Source organism: Pipistrellus hanaki, assembly GCF_964339955.1.
Source record: "Pipistrellus hanaki genome assembly, chromosome: 1".
NCBI classification, from domain to species: domain Eukaryota; kingdom Metazoa; phylum Chordata; class Mammalia; order Chiroptera; family Vespertilionidae; genus Pipistrellus; species Pipistrellus hanaki.
Window position 1 is genome coordinate 173,205,138 of NC_140503.1, and position 16,987 is coordinate 173,222,124.

General features: G+C 41.4%; 1 protein-coding gene across 13 annotated transcripts in view; it reads left to right on the top strand.

Moving 5' to 3' along the window:
* Window positions 1-1,895: 1,895 nt before the first annotated feature.
* The window catches only part of EPHA5 (EPH receptor A5), a 304,352-nt gene continuing 289,260 nt past the window's right edge, over window positions 1,896-16,987 (top strand). For all 13 annotated transcript variants that reach the window (XM_084889795.1, XM_084889801.1, XM_084889800.1 and 10 more), the window contains exon 1: window positions 1,896-2,468. In XM_084889795.1, coding sequence (XP_084745921.1) covers window positions 2,312-2,468 — 157 coding nt within the window. In that variant the 5' untranslated portion in view covers window positions 1,896-2,311. The remainder of the gene's footprint in view (window positions 2,469-16,987) is intronic.

A 16,987-nucleotide genomic window follows, 5' to 3' on the forward strand; every position in this document is an offset into this window, starting at 1 on the left:
ATGCAAAAAATATCGAAGAGAAGGGAGATTCCCAGTCTTTCATTTTACTGATGAGGATACTGAGGCCTACAGAAGGGAAGCAACTATGTGAGAGCCCCATTCAACTGCCTATGTCTAATATTAGCATTATCATGTATCCCTAGGCTTCAGGTAACGTATTTAATATTCTGTTTAGATATTTGTGAATAACTCATCTATAAATTTAGGGGGAGGAGCTTATTTCTTGAATGACCTTCAAAAGGAAACATAAATCTCAACTTTGCATTTCACTGTGAGGCTGCTTGCCAAACTGGATGATTGATTGATTCACTGTTATTCCTCTAAATTTGCTTACGCATGTGGACAACGTTGCAATAGAAATAAGCAGCTTTTAGATTTCTGGTGCCAAAATATTTCAGTAAAACCAAAATCAAAGAAAGAAAGATGAGCCTCCACCTATTTACAAAGTTGCTTTTCTGCTATTTCATTCTTTTAATCTTCATTGCAAATACTTAAACAAAAAAGCAAATGTCTTTCAGCTAAAGATTATGAGACATTTCTTGTGCAGACAAACAGGACTCTAGATGTCAAAGCCCGCAAGCAGACTTTCCTTTATTGGGTGTGAAGGCAAGCCCAACCTTTACAATAGTTAGTTACTACGCACCAATTAACCAGAATACAATTCTGAAATCACACTTGCTTGTAAATGCTTTGCACTCTTTTTTCTTTCTGTGCCAGTATACTAAAATTGCCCATCGGAGGTATCTCTTTAAGAGAATTAATGGAAAATCGAAGAAAAATATTAAAGCAAGAGTAGACGTATAGAGGTGAAGCATAGAAAGTTAATTGTTTTAAATTGGTTTTGCCCGTACTGATTTGTCTCTCAATGCAGTAGAACACGAGAAACTAAAATTATTTTTTTTTAGACTGAAATGATTTGGCCAGTGCCAGTTTCATTAGAATGAATGACATGTATCTGCATATCATATAATTTATTGGACACTAAGACATTCTATCAATGAAATGGATGAATTAAGTCATCACAGCTTAAAATACCTGGTGCCCTACAAATCTCATTAAGCCAAATTCCTGGACTCCCCCAAAATCTCCATCATGTCTAAATTCAGAAACGCTACAATTGACGTCCGAAGGAAACCTTGCCTCATGATCCCATCCCAGCAGCGTGAGAATCGGAAGCACAGAAAGGGTCAGCAACAGAGCTGTCAGCGGTAAAGGTGTGCCAGCAGCCAGTCCTCCAGCAGCGGAGCCTGCGAATGCGTGCCCATGTTCCCACCCGGTTGCTGATGCCACCAGCCTGTGGTGGGCAGGCAGCAGGCAGGCAGGCAGAATGCCAAACCCAGGAACCCGCTTCTCCCGGGGGCTGCGCTGGGCCGGGGCTTGATTTCTCTTCCTCCTCCCGGGGGTGGAGCGCGGGTCCTCGCTGGCGACCTCAGGAGGATTCTTCGCCCTCATTCTCCGGGGAGGGTGACAACGAGCCTTTCCTGGAGAGAACGCTAGGCAACACTCACCACGGCAGCATCCTGATCGCCTCCCTCCTCCGCGGGCGTGTGACTTGGTCCAAGCAACTCGCACGTACAGCGGATCCTCTCCGGCGGGGCTGGGCGGGCAGCGGAGGGCGGGGAGCCGGGAGGAGGGGGGAGGGAGGAGGGAGGAGGGGGTGGAGGAGGGTGGGAGGTGCGGAGCGGGGAGGCTGCGAGGAGCTCGGAGCCCCAGACACAGCGGGAGCGCGCCGTGCGGCGCAGTTGCCACCTCGCCTCGCAGCCGCGCACACACCGCCGCCTCCGCCCCGCGCCGCGCGGACCTCCAGCCCCGCCGCCCGGCCCCGCGCCGCCCGCAGCTCTTCCCTCCGCCAGCCTCGGGGAACTCCGGCTCTTTCCCTCGCCTAGTCCCCCCACCCCGCATTTTCTCAACTCCCTTCCTTTCCCCTTAGCCACCCGGATCTCCCCGCTTCGCTGTTTATGGGGGGATTTCTTCTGGACTTGAGATGACTTGTCTTCCTTAACCCCCGTCCGCTCCAGCCCCGAAGACCGAGGAGCAGCTCCGATCTGCCCGGCGCGTTCCCAAGACCGCATCCTCACCGATCCTAGGAGGCGAGGGAGCGGGACCTTCCGGGCGCCCTGGAGTGACGAGTGTTTCCCGGAGCCCCCCGGAGAGGAGGGAGAAGAGGGGTCGGAAGCAAACTTCCTCCGGCTCCGAGGACCCGCGCTCCCCGCATCGCCCCGGCAGGAGCCCGCGCGCCCGGAGCCGCGGAGCCGCGAGCCCGTCCCCCCGCGCGGCGGCCCGGAGCCCCGGACTGAGCCGCGCGGGGAAGATGCGGGGCTGGGGGCCCCCGGGCCGCGGCGCGGCCTCGCCCAGCGCCCCTGCTTCTCCGGCCGGCCGCTACCCCGCGCCCCGCAGGGCCCCCCTCTGGACGTGCCTCCTCCTGTGCGCGGCGCTCCGGACCCTCCTGGCCAGCCCCAGCAATGAAGGTAGAGCAGAGGGGAGGGGAGGGGGGTGACCGGGGCCACCCCGGCCGGCGGGGCGAGGCGGGGCCTGGGGACGCGATCCCCCTCCCGGGCTGGGATTCACGTGTGCGGGCAGCTTTCCCCGGCCTTTCCGCCCGCGCTCCGGGGTCCCTGGTGGCGTGGCTGGACACGAGCTGCGGGAGTGCCGGCGAGCAGCCTGCTGTGCACAGAGGCTAGCTGGGAAGGGGTTGGTTGCGGGGGGGGGGGGGGGGGAGTTGGGGAGCCGGGTACAGAGATGTCGGGGACCCAGGCCAGGAGGTTGGGTGCGGCTGGGGCGCGCGGGGCAGTGCCGTGTCGCGTCCGGAGGAGCGGGAACTGTGGCCGGGACCCGGGGAGCCGCGCGGGGCTTTCAGAAACCGTTATTTGAGGCTGGCGGTGGGAAAGGTGGTGGGGGCGGCTGGCTGGATGCTTTTATTTGGAGGGAAGTGCCTCCCTCCGGGGAGCTGTTATTTAGGGCACCGCCAGCTGCTATTCTGGGGTGGGTGGCAAGAGCTTTTATTTTCCCAGGGGAGGTGGGGGTGGCGGAGGGCTGAATGGAGGCGCCCTGCCCTGTAGGGTGCCTTTCTTTTGGGGGCTCCTAGTCCCACCGAGGCGACAGCGGGAGGAGGCGCAGAGGTGGGATGAGGAGTGGGGTGTCGCTGCGGGGAAGTTGCCGCTGGACCTCCCTGGGGCTTGCCTCTGCGTTTCCTAAGGGAAAAGTCTGCGGCGGCCCTTCCATGGAGGCTGGAGTCCCCAGTGCGCCTCCCTGCTCCCCCGGACCCGGAACACTGTCCCTGCCTGTGGCTGGGAGGGGAGGCCGGGTGCGGGAGCGGCACCTGTGCGGTGATCGGTGCCCCGCAGCCCTGGGCCTCGGGGTCGCTGGGTCGCCAGGTCGCCGGGTCGCTCGGCCGCGCGGGCGCTCTCCCCGGACCTTGCTCCACACCGGGTCTCAGCAGCAGGACACGTCCCTCCGGGTGAGGGTGAGGGGCAGCATCTCAGAGCTGACCGGGGCTGCAGGAGTTGTCAGCTCCACCAGGAAAACATCTAAAACCCGACCCCCTCGCGGGAGGGCTGGGGGTTTCAGGTGCCACCGGTGAGGCACAGAACCTTGACATTGTCCTTCCAGCCCCAGGGCAAGGGGCTCTGGGCCGGGAAGACAAGCGCGGCGGAGTCCTGTGTCCTCAGGAAGCGCATGGGTTTGCCTTGGTTGTAAGAGAAGGCTGAGCTGGTTTCCCAGCGCTGCCAGCTCCCAGGAGCCCCGTGAAAGCTGAGCAGATTGAGACTCCCGTCCTCCTCCACTCCACGAACTTCTCTCTTTAATTCCGATTTAAAAAAATATTAATTTAAGGGTTATACTAGTTTGATCTGCCTGCTATCACCCGTGCCTAATCCAAGCAATCTGCATTTCCCCTTCCCCATTAACTTGACAAGTGTTATCTGAGTCCTAGTGCTTTTATGAACGTCTCCTGTTAAATTCATTTTATTAGAAGTCCAGGAATCCTTTCATTAAATGTCTTATTCCACCGGAAGGGGCATCCTGGTTTGTCCTGGTTTGGATTTAAAGAGTACTCATTATATGCATTCTTTCGTGTTCCTAGTATACCCCCCACCCCCACCCCCCTAACCCCCCTCCAGGTGTGATGAGGGAAGGGGGCTGTCTAGAGATGAAAGGGAGTAAGTAGCTGTGGGTTAGGGGGGGGGGATGGAATGAGGTGGTGGCCCTGAATAGAAAGGAGGGCCAAGACTGTGTGAGGAGGAAGAAGAGGCAGAAGGAAATGGAGGGAAGCCAGGACATAGCGCCGGTCTCCTAAAGTGTTGTGAGTGGAACTAGACCTTGTGGAGGAGAGACTGGCTGACTGTATAAACTTAACATCCATGGGCTGTATTGTCCTTACCCCAGCTAGGGGAGCACACAGCAGAACTTGGGCTACCCTGAGACAGAGTTCATTTTTAACCAAAAATGAATGCTACTTTACCACCCAGGGCTGCTCTGAAAGACCTAAAAATAAGGCATGTCTGCTGTTTGGAGCACATTTTGTAATGTGTTACTATTTTATGTAATTAAAAATAAAACCTTATTAATATATAGGACTCCATCTCATTCATTCCATCTCTGCCCAACACAGTTTTTTGTCTTTCCATTACTACCACCCCAGACCTTTATTTATGCTCTTCTCTATGTTCTTTTATTTTGTGTTTCTCTATGACAGTGTTGCAAGTCATACAACAAGAATAGATGAAAATATTTGCCACAGCAGTCTATTTATTTAAAAATTCAGATTGGAGTTTTAAGCTTGTTTTTGATTGTTTATTTTTGGAGGGACTCTGTAATATCAAGGGCAGAAAGATATGATGTGTACTTTGAACCCATTAATAATAACTTGCTCTCATATATGCTTTGCTTTCTACAATCTATAGATGCTCAGCGATTTCCCAAATGGTAATGTATACAGGGTGGGGCAAAAGTAGGTTTACAGTTGTGAGTACAGGAAACACAGCTTATTTTTGTATTATTATTCATTGTTGTATTATTTTTCATAGGAACAACTGTAAAAGCACTTTTGCTCCACCCTGTATATACCTTACATATGTGTATAATATAATGCTCCCATTATATAACAAGAAAAAAAATCAAGGCAGATAGAAATGTGAGTTTACATTCATAATTTATAATTAGTTATCTATAAAATTTAACTTCAGTAGACATAAATAGGCCAAATTGAAGAGAAAAAGGCAAACATATATCTAGAATCTTGGATTGATGAGCAAGGTATGTTAAAATATGTTAGAGAAAAGGCTGTAAATTTTCTCTTTAGCTGACATTCTAAGATAAATACTTCGTTCTCTTATTACACACGTTAGGCATAAATAAGCTGTGGAAGAAACCTTTGAACTACAACATAATACACAAAACTTTTTATTATAAAATGGTCCAGAGTTGTATTTGGGAAGGATCTTATCTAATATTGATCAAGCAAAACTAATATCAGCAAGTGTATCAAGGGGAAATTTTAACAGATTTAATAAGTAAAGGGAGCCTGTCCACTGTTATGAATCTGGAGGTGGCCCTGAACTTATTCAATAACTGCCACTTTTTCCTGTCTGGAGATATATTTGTAAACAAGCATTATTTGACAAGTGGTTTTCGCAGCAGGGATCCTGGGCCAATTACGTTGAACAGCTCTGCATTGAAAATGATTCACCCGCAGAGAATCAAGCTTACGGTAATTCATTGAGGCTACAGTCAGTAATGTCCCAGCAAAGTGCTTCTGACAGTTGTCAGCAGTTTGTATTTGAAAAGTCCAGTTTCTTGTCTCTGAATGTTTTGTATATTTGAAAAAGTTGGATGGAGGAGGTCTGGGAAGTGGGGGGGCGTAAGGGGAAAATATTTGGGGGCTAAATTGTTAGAAAAACAGTCATAACATTGTAGATGTTTTCAATGGAAAGAAAGAGGAGGGAGAATATTTGTTTTAGGGTTTTTCTTGGCTTATAATAGGACCAGACCCATAAAACAGATTGGAGGACATAATAGATTTGTAAAACTAAATAGCGTTGTTTTGTGGCCCTGTCATCCTGTTGTAATTCTTTTCCTTTTAGGTAAAGTGGCAGGGCCCCACAGAAAAGGGACAGTAAAATCATTCCCTCACCAGGATGCCACCAGACAAAAAAGGGAGCTATTACCCCTGTTTGAACCATAGATTGTTGGAACTGCAACAACGAAGAGTTTTGGTTGTTTTACTTTGAAAACCATGAAAAGCAGACAGAGGGTTGGCTCTTGAAATGTTAAGATTTTTTTTTTTTTTCGAGGTAGACAAATATATTCTTTGGTGTCAGGGTGGCAGATAAGAGGATTTCACTTTCTCGTATTGGACAGAAAAGAGGGTGGACAATTCTTGCACCTGCCATGGAAATTTCTCTTTTGATTGAAAATGTTCTTGTAATATTGCTGCTTGTAAGTACTATTAATTTTTTTACTTCAATATACTGGTATGGGAAAAGGAAAATTTTTTTTATACTTGGAAATGCTTTACCGACCATTATTCATATTATTAGTACTCTACAAAATGTGACTATTTGGAGTGTTTCTACATAAATTATCAAAATAAGATGATCTAGCTATTTACAGGCAAACATTCTCAAACTGTTTAAATATTAAACTATTCAGTATTTCTACTGTTGCGAAAATAACTGCTTTAGATATTTTTCACTACATTTTTGTTGATTTACTTGAACAAATTAAATCTTCTCTGTTTGAAGTGCTTTTTAATGTATTTGTTAAAGAGTTAATTTTTTTTTTCATTTGGAAGAATTCTTTCTACCATTGACTATAAAAGTGGAGCATATTAACTAACTATAACTATTTTTCCTTTAATGAAGCCAAACTTAACGACCTTTCCTAAAAAGGAAAAGTTTGCTTTTAGTATCTCAAAGGCATACCTAGTGTCAAAAATGTTGATAACTCTTTATACTTTATTTTTTCAATTTAAATTAGTAGATACATTCTATTTTAGTAATGAAAAGTTTGGATTTAAGTAAGCAGAGGTACTTAATTACTCAAAGATGATTATGGTACTTTTAACAATCTTAAAATAGTTTTGCAGTTGTTTTCATAAAACTTGGAAATTAACCAACCACTGAATATCCTGCCTTCCTTATAAGTCATTAAACATTTATTGCAGTATTTGCCCTTTTTTCAGAAACAGTGAATTCTGGCTACAAAAGCAGCATAAAAGCTAAAACTGTAAATTGTTACCTTAGAGACTCCAAATGGTTCTGCTGTTATATTATCTCTGGTAACTATGTATTTATCTATAGAGCAAAATAGCTCCTGCTGGTATGCTCTCCTGGGTAAATAAACATTTAGTTATTTTATGAAAATGTAGAGAATCAGTTGGTTAGGTAGTGATTTCTTCAAAGGGGTTATCCTACTCCATTGTATACAATAGACTAAGATAGCATAAACACTCCTCATGGTGATTTTAAATTGACATAAACAAATCATCTGATGTTCTACCCTCAGGCCATGTGGTACACTTATGTTTTTATGAGTATGTATGAGTAACTAAAAACTAAAACGAGTTCTAAAGACTTTGGAAATAGCAATTAAAATGGTTTACATTTTTTACATAAAATTTAATAATATATATCTTTAATGTAATAAACAAAGAGGATCTATTCGATGAGCAATATTGACATAAGAAGCAGGTTAATAACAAGAGATCTCTGGTTTATACATAACAATTCTTAAAACACTCTGTAGCAGTTAGAAAACTACAAGATTTGACAGTTATTCACTGGAAATCTTGTCTGAATTATTGGATCCATTGAAAAATTTGAAATGAAAATATAAATGATTCACTTTTAAGTATTCATTTTTGAACTTTCAAAACAATTAGCATGAGTACATAGGGGAATCTCCTTTTATCATATACTAGAGGCCCGGTGCATGAAATTTGTGCATAGGGAGGTGGGGGTGTCCCTCAGCCCAGTCTGCACCCTCTCCAATCTGGGGCATCTCAATCTCAATCCAGGACCACTGGCTCCTAACTGCTTGCTTGCCTGCCTTTCTGATCACCTCTGACTGCCTCTGCCTGCAGGTCTGATTGCCTCCTCATCATTCCTGCGCTGGCCTGATCACCCCTAACTGCTCTCCCTGATTGCCCTCTATTTGCTCTCCCCTGCCAGCCTTATCTCATTCCTAACTGCTTGCTCCCCTGCTGGCCTGATCACTCCTAACTGCCTCTGCCTTCGCCCCACCACCACTGTGGCTTTATCTGGAAGGAAGTCAGATGTCCAGAAGATGTCTGGTCCACCCAGTCCGATTATTACCTTTTTATTGTATAGATTTACTTTTGCCAATTTAGTTTCTGACTTTCCAGACATTTTGTTTATTCAGAGTTAATTATACAGATTTTAAAATGTTGAACAATGCAGGACTTTTCTTTTCTTTTTTTTTTTTTTTAAATATATTTTATTGATTTTGTACAGAAAGGAAGGGAGAGAGAGAGATAGTTAGAAACATCGATGAGAGAGAGTCATCGATCAGCTGCCTCTTGCACATCCCCTACTGGGGATATGCCCACAACCAAGGTACATGCCCTTGACCGGAATCGAACCCGGGACCTTTCAGTCCCCAAGCCGACGCTCTATCCATTGAGCCAAACCGGTTTTGGCACAATGCAGGACTTTTCTTTTGAGCAAGAAGAAAATATTTAAGAATTTTAAATTAAAATATGGACAACAGCTCATTTTTGATAATACATTTATTAGCAGATAAAAAATGTCATAATGAAGAACTTTCCACAAAAATACTAATAGGATCACTGATACCATAAATTGTCCTATGAGATAGGTATTTATAAATCAAATTACATATAGATAGTAACAGGTACTCTTGTATTAAAAGTTGATTGGAATTTCCTTATTTCTTCTGACTATAGAATTAATATCTAGTTTAATATTTATCCATTCCATTTATTCTGATCATATAAAATCAAAAGATGGCTCTAGTTTAAAATTCATATTAGAATAACTAGGAAAATAATTAAACTCTTTAAAATATGTTCCTAACCGATGAATTTCACGAGAAATAGAGATTTTTAAATTCCCTTTAAACTTCTTTCATTGCCATCATCAAAAAAAAATTTACCTGTTATAAGCTGTTACTATAAACTAAAAAAATAAATGAATAAAAAGAAAAAGTGTCTAAGGTACATTAACAATTTGAATTGTGTCTGGTGAAATGTCTGGTAATTTATGATCTTGCTCTTTTATTTTGTTTTGTTTTGTTTCTAAAAGCTCAAAATTTTCTTCTTGTATCTCTAATGAGAATCCCAGATGTTGCAAAAATCATAAAATGAAACTAATTTAATAGGTGCACCACTTCAAGTTTTGAAAACAGTGTGGTTAGCGTGATGACTTTTATTAACTGTCATTTAATATTAGTATAACTTTTAAGTGACTGTTTTTATCTTTAGTGATTTAAAGAAATCATAAGGGGTCATTTCTGCTACTTAAAACTTGCCTGAAAATCCTCTAAAAGGCACATGAGCTTTGCCTTTAGAGGACCTCTTACAGTCTATTCCAGCTGTAAGAAACCTAATAGATTCTGTTCATAATTCAGCTTTTTTCCAGCTCTTCTTTTTCCAATAGATTCCCCAGCCTTTATCATCTGATCACCTTATGTCCAATTTTGTCAAAATCATTTACAGTATTTCTTAAGTCAATAGAGAACTTTGTTAAACAAAGTTGACCTCAAGTCATGCAATCTTTCTGTATGTTCTAGCACTCAGTTTTCATAGCTTTAATTGTGATATAATTATGTGCAGTAACTTGGCCTGGTGTTTGTATATGTGCACATGGACACATTTTGGGGTGTGTGAAAGGTCATGAGAGGCTGGATGAAATAGTGGGGAGGGATTGCAAGGTGCTATTATCATGAACTTGCTATTAAATACGACTAGGTTTTATTTTTATATTATGTTTAAAAAAGTAACAAACCTACACACACATACAAACACTCCTTAATTTTATATTTGTCTTACTCTGACTCTGAAGATATGTATCCCAGCCTCATGAAATATAGAACTCCCAGTTCATTTGATGTCATCCACTTTTTTTTCTATTTCTCTGAAAGCTGTGTTATTGAGTCATGCCAAATAGTTGTGGCATTAGCGACACCCCACAGATTGCATAATTGGGATTAAACTATCTTTGATGATTCTAATTCTGTTTTAGCGGCTGGACTATTGCCCGAGTCATCTTCTACTTCTATCACACATGTCTTTGCTTCTAACTAAACTGAGCCCATAACTCTGTTAAGAAAATGATTCTGGTATTAAAACAAAATCAAAGAGCCAAAACCTGAAGGTTAAAATATTTTGCATATGCTTTGTGAGAAAATGTTCCTACTTGGAAAGATGTTTTGGGCTAAGTATTGGAAGAATTATAGAAAATACAATCTGTTCTTTGGCTCTGACATGAGTAATGTCTTTTTTCTCTTATAATAATTTCACACTTCGCATCTTCTTCCCCACGTTCCCCTTCTTCTTCTTCAATACTCCCCTCTTTACTTATCCTTCTTAATCTTTTTATATGTATATTTTTATTCAGTACACTTTTAAATAGAAGTATAACTCATAGCAAAGTACTGAAATCATAGTGTAAAATTAATAAATTTTCACCAAGAAAACATTTCATCCTTCTTTTTCTTCCCCTCCCCCGACCCCTGCTCTTCCCACCCTCCTTTCCCCTTCCCCATCAGATAAAATCAAAACAAGATAAGAGGATGAGAGCCCGAACCTGTGGTGTTCCAACAACCCAAAGAAGTTGTAATTTCAAATTAGTAGCCTTCTGTTAAATAAACCATGGGTCCCAGTCTTTAAAGGTAAAAAGTAGATTGTGTCCAACTAAGTCATTTTTTTTTAAAACGTAATTTCTAAATCAGAAGTACAAGAGTTTAAGGTGTCTCTGCCAGTTTCCTGTTTCTTATAAGATAGCTCACTTATTTACTTTGCCCTGGCTGTCCCCCTCCCTGTTCCTGGATGCTTGTTCAAGTCTTTTAGCTGGAAAGACAAACTCAGCAGGTAGATCCGGCTGGCACCAGTTCAGCCCAGCCGTGCACAGCAGGAGCTTTCTCTGTGAGCCAGCATCTGACTTTCACCCGGAGCTCTGGCTGGACAGGTGAGGCCCGCAGCCTCGCCTGCTTCTGTGGACTCTGACAGCCAACTCCCTTCTCCCTCTGAGTGTCACCCTAGGCAGCTTAGTGATGTGAAGTCTCCAACAAGGGCCTGAAACAAGCCTGAGAAAGTAAAACAAAACAAAACAACAACAACAAAAAAACAACAAAACTCGGAAATTGCTATGTCTAAGGATTTCATCCATGTCTAGTTTCAAATCATCAGTGATATTTGATTTTTCTGGAAAGGGGGAACAACAGGCTTAATCTTGCAGATTTGGAACCACTGTGTGTTTTTTTTTTTTTTTTAATGTAATTTTGTGAACAAAGTAGGGAAAATTTTAATGATATGAAATTACAGAGAAAAAAAAAGAACAAGGAAAAAAACCCAATAGACTAAACAAAAAGTATTCCCCTCTTTTTTGTTGTTTTCGGTGTTTTTTTTTTTTGGGGGGGGGGGGAAGGGATGCGGGTCTTGGGGGATGCGGGGTTAACTCTAAGCTCAGTGGACGCTCATTTTGTTATTTTTCCTGACCTCTGTTCATCTTTTTGTTTTAATTTGGTACTGCCTACTTTACATAATGATTGTAGAGAACAAACAAAAGGAAAGGGTTTTCTAATTGGTTTAGTACCACACCACTGTAAGTTGTGGCAATGTAGCTGATTAAAGCCCGGCATAGTCTGTGCATGTAAACACATCGCTTGCTGGGTAAGGATCGGGCTGTAGGAAAGTGCTAGGTACACTGCCTTGTGGATTTAAGCTGATGTTATGTGAGGAAACTTCCTTAAGAAAAAAGTACAAAAATACCTTGCATTTGCAAATGGAACAGAAAAGGGACTGCCTAGCTGGTGCCTTCAGGCCATGGAAATGGGCCACTTCATTGAGAGCCCTGAAGCTCACCTTTAATTAAGCTCACAATGGTTGTGCCTCTCACGAGGTAGTGCAAACAGAGATGCAAACACCATGAAATGACCTCTGCCATATATTTATGCTATGGTCTTCCACCGTCCACCTCAGATCCTGCCTAATTAAAATGAAGTGTTAAAGCACATTTACAGGGTTGTTGTAAAAGTAAAATAAGAATGCATGTAGTTGTCTAGTAAAATCCCTAGAGCAAAGCAGGTACACAACGCATATTAGTCCTTGTGCTTACCCCACCAGTACTTGAGATATGATTTGAGATATGATTTCACAATCAGAGTTTATCGCATTCCTTGCATTGGATGGTGAAAGGAAAATCTGGGACAGGAGAATAATCTAACAAAAATAATTGCTATGCAAATTTTTCATAGAGCTATCAGTCACATTATGCTGTCCTAATTTTCTGCTGCTCTCTTAATTTCATAGTGAACACTGGGATTTGATAAGGAAGTGAAGGTAATGTTAGGTCCGATCAAATCATTGAATTGATACCCTCTCTCCTGGGAACTAACTTTTAGGCCACTTCACCAATGGACATTCCATTTGCTTAGACCACATTCCACTTGCTAAAACCATTCTCTCTCTCCTCTGGACTTTCCCAAAATCCAGACCTGCACAGAGAATTCTCTGCCCAGGAAAGACCACCTAGAGTCCTTTAAAAACCTCTGACTCCCCTATCTTTGGGTGCTGGCAAGGATCATGAGTTGTAAATGTTAAGTTTTGCCTCATATTCCGAAGGTAGAGGTCAGATGTTGCTTTTTAGACTCAAAACATCAAGATATAGCTTCAAATATTCTACTCAGTATGTTATCAATTTTACTATACATCAGTAAATTTTCAACCAGTGTGCTGGTGTGCTACAAGAATTTTTAAAACATGAAATACCTGATTGTTTAGTCAGGGCTCTGATCTCTTTTTCCTTAGATGGTCAAATGAGAAAAAAAATGACAATAGCCAACACAATAGCCATCCAGTGTGAATAAATCAAAAGTATACCTATTATTTTGTCAGATCAGCAAAATATATTTTGTTTATGTACTGCAGAATTTTATTAATTGTTTTTTGTGTCATATGAGATGAAAAAGGTTGAAAATACCTTCAAAATGCATATATGTATATACATATATGTATATAAACGCATTCATGTATATGTGTTTTATATACATACATGTATGTATATAAAACATATGTATATACATACATATATGCATATATATGTAAAATTTGACACCACTGTTTTACACTGAAATATATAATATTCTGATGTGTCCAATTGTATTAAGAATTTGAAAATTGCTTGGAAATATAATTGAGTTTTTATATTTTGGTAGGGTTTTAATATAATTCTGGGAGTGCTTTTTTCAACATATGTGAACATAAACAGGTATAAGGAAGTTTAGAACAATGTATTTAGATTTGCATATGGGATGCATGTGTGTATTTGCATGCCTATAAATTTACGCTCCTGTATATAGTTATTATAGCTCACATTCATTATTGATAGACAGTGTGCCAGACACTGTGCTAAGTAGTTTATATATTCATTCATTTCAAAATAAGCCTAGAAAATGTTAATAACTTTTCTTATTCTCATTCTTACTTTATACCTGTGACAAACGAGGCAGAACATGGTTAAATAACTTACCCACACTGATAAATCTGCATTCAAACCAAGCAGTCTGACTCCCGCTTGGCTCTTGGACACCACTGACTGAAGTACAGGAAAAGTGCACACAGAAATTCATGTGCAGCCGTGGGGATATTTGCTCTCCTGGTCCCTCCTAGCTCCAATTTGCCCCTGGCTAAATACTTGATCAATCTCTGGTCATCAGGCTCTTACACACTGATTTACCCTGGGTTGATATTGCCCTTTTCATTATCCCAAACCCACTAGCACATGGCAAAACTCAGCCCCACACATTATTTCCTTTGCATTTCAGGGCATGTATCCTTTACTTTTTAAATTGCTTTTGTCACTTTAGTATATAAGCAACCCAGAGCATAATCCCCAGCCCAGGCACACTCTAGACTTAGCTTTATATAGTACCCCAAACCCCATCAAGCAACCCTCTTCCACTATAATGTTATTTATTTACCCAGGCTCTGTTGTTGGGAATACAGGCTAGTTCTGAAAACATAGTTTTGACTTCACTGTGAAATTGTATTTTTTAGGCAATGCAATTTCTTGTAACAAGTGAGGGGACTGAAAGGTTCAATGGGAAATATGCTCAGTTTCTCTCTCCTCTCCCAAGTCTACACCTGGGGTACTTCTTTTCTTTTTTTGTGCAGGGTTATTTTCGATATTTTGTAATCACTTCTATGTAGTTTATATTTTTAAACTGCTCTATAGGTAACACAATGTACTAACCTACATTATTCCATGAGAAGCCATAAAAAGGTAAATCCTTGTTACAGATTAGGTAAATCCTTGTTACAAACCAAGGAACCGAAATCAGAAAATGTGATCTATTAGAACAATGAGAACTGGTTGCAAAGCCCAAGTCATATGACCAGGGAAGAAATGCTCCCTTTCCTGAGGCAGTATAGCAGAGTGATAACACTGGTCTGGACCTTGGCTGAGTCATTCAGAGCTGTTTGACCTTGAGCAAGGTAGCACACCTCCCTGGGGTGTGCTTCCTTGTCTGTAAAATGGGAATATTAATGTGGTTGAGACTTGTAAAGATAAAGCGAATTCACATCAATCTAGTGTTTTTTTGTTTGTTTTTAATCCTCATGGAGGACATTTTCCCATTGATTTTTAGAGAGAGTAGAAGGGTGGGAGAGAGAAACATTAATGTGAGAGAGACTCATTGATTGGTTGCCAACCAGGGCTGGGAATGGAGCCTGCAACGGAGGCACATGCCCTTGACCTGAATCAAGAACCTGGGACCTTTCAGTCCACAGTCTGATGCTCTATCCACTGAGCCAAACTGGCTAGGACTAATATAGTTTTTTTTTGAAAGTTCTAGTACATAGTATTATATAAGTTTTAAGTGTTACATGTGCTAAAAAAAAAATTGTGTGGTTTGGCACTCTGACATTTACCAAGGTCTAATTTTCTACATTAGTCAGTGAGTACTGTCTAATATTTATTATAAGTGGAAATGCCAGAAGAAAAGCACTTGACTTCAGTTCAATTGCCCAAGCAATCCATGTTTACAACCTGGTTACACCTTTCAATGGCTCTCCAATGCCCTCAGGATCAAATCTAAGGTCCTTGAGCCTGAGTACAAAGCTCTCAGAGATATGACTTTGGCCAACCTCCCCTGCTACTTCCCTCCTGTCCCTGCGGGCTAGGCTCTGGTATGTGTTTGTGGTGGTGGTGGTGGTTGGGGGGCAGGGGGCAGGGGGGGGGGGCTTGCTCTCTATGCATTTGGATTCTGGGTGCTCAGTGGAATACACACAGCTCCTCCCTTCACCTAAGTAACTTGACCTTTATGCCTGGGTCACACAGAGGTCAGACTTCTCCATAGTTTCCCCAATATTGTGTACCAGTTCTTATTCCACGTGGAGCATATTAAACTGGGCTGGAATGGAGCCTTGCCTTGCTTGTACATTTCTGATACTTGATCAGAATAGAAATTGTCATAAAAAAATAAAGGCTAATCAGAGAAAAATTGAAGGCTAATCAGAAGAATATTATCTTCTGAATAGATAATATTCTAACAAAGATAATATGATTTGCTAAACAAAGTATGTTGATACCAAGAAAAACTAGCAGTAGATTTTTTTACACTTCCCAAATGCATCAATATGTAGAAAGTTTTGCCTGTCTGTAAACTCAAAGAGAGTTGCCTCCACGTGTGTTATAAACGTATGTTTAATGAATGAATGTTATTGAGTCATCTCCGTGCTTCTTTAAAGACACTGCTTTTAACCACACGTAGTCCCACCTCATTACCTTACTGGGAGAGCCCAGCTAGCCCTTTTCCTAAATCCATAACTAAAAGCTTTTAGAATCTCTGTTATTATAGAGTATCTTCTAAACTGAGAAGTGATCTACTCAAAGATTATATGATTTGACAACCAAAAGAAGTTAATACCAAGAAATCTGGCAGTAGAAAATTTTGTGATAGATTTACCCTATCAATGAGAAGAAAGTTATATTGAGATTAGCAAACCACTAGAATATAGTTCATAGATATCTGTATTTTAATCAACTACTGCTTTCTACCCCCCTTTCCTTAATATACATTCTCAGAATTCATATAACTTGAGCGCCTATCAACCACCATAAAATAATTTTTCTGCTTTAAGCATGATTTAATTTTACTTCTAGCAAAAACAATTAATATAAAACATCTGTTTCTTAAAGGTTCAAATTTCTTGAGAGGAGATGGAGTTACCCTTTCATTTGTTTTGGATTTCCTCATTTATTTAGATTGCCACTTACTTTATGAAGCGCTTTAGATTTACAACTTGGTAGGAATTCTTAATATTGCAGGGAACATATCAGGAATAATGGATAACATCAACCATGTGAATAGAAGAGCATTAAAAATAGATTTATAAGGGAACACATTTAAAATGTAATAATAAATGGTTTTTAAGTATAGTTTGGTTACTATCTGGTTAGGGGGTTTAATTTTAACCAGTGTCTGAGTAGTATATATTTTAATTAATCATCCCTCTTGAACATATTTTTATTTACGCTAAAATTTATGACAACTAGAGTAGAATTATGAGCAGTTTTAATATTGTATTCTATTGAGCTAATAATTTTTTGAATTGAATCTTTCTCTAGATTCAATTAGAAGGCTAATTATAAAAATTGCTATGAAGACTTTTACCACTTTCAGTTCTCACAACAACCCTGTGAAATGGACGTTATTCCAGTTTACCGCTGGAGATTGGATTTGGGAGAAATTAGGTAACTTGCTTTGTGTCACACAAGGAATAGAATGG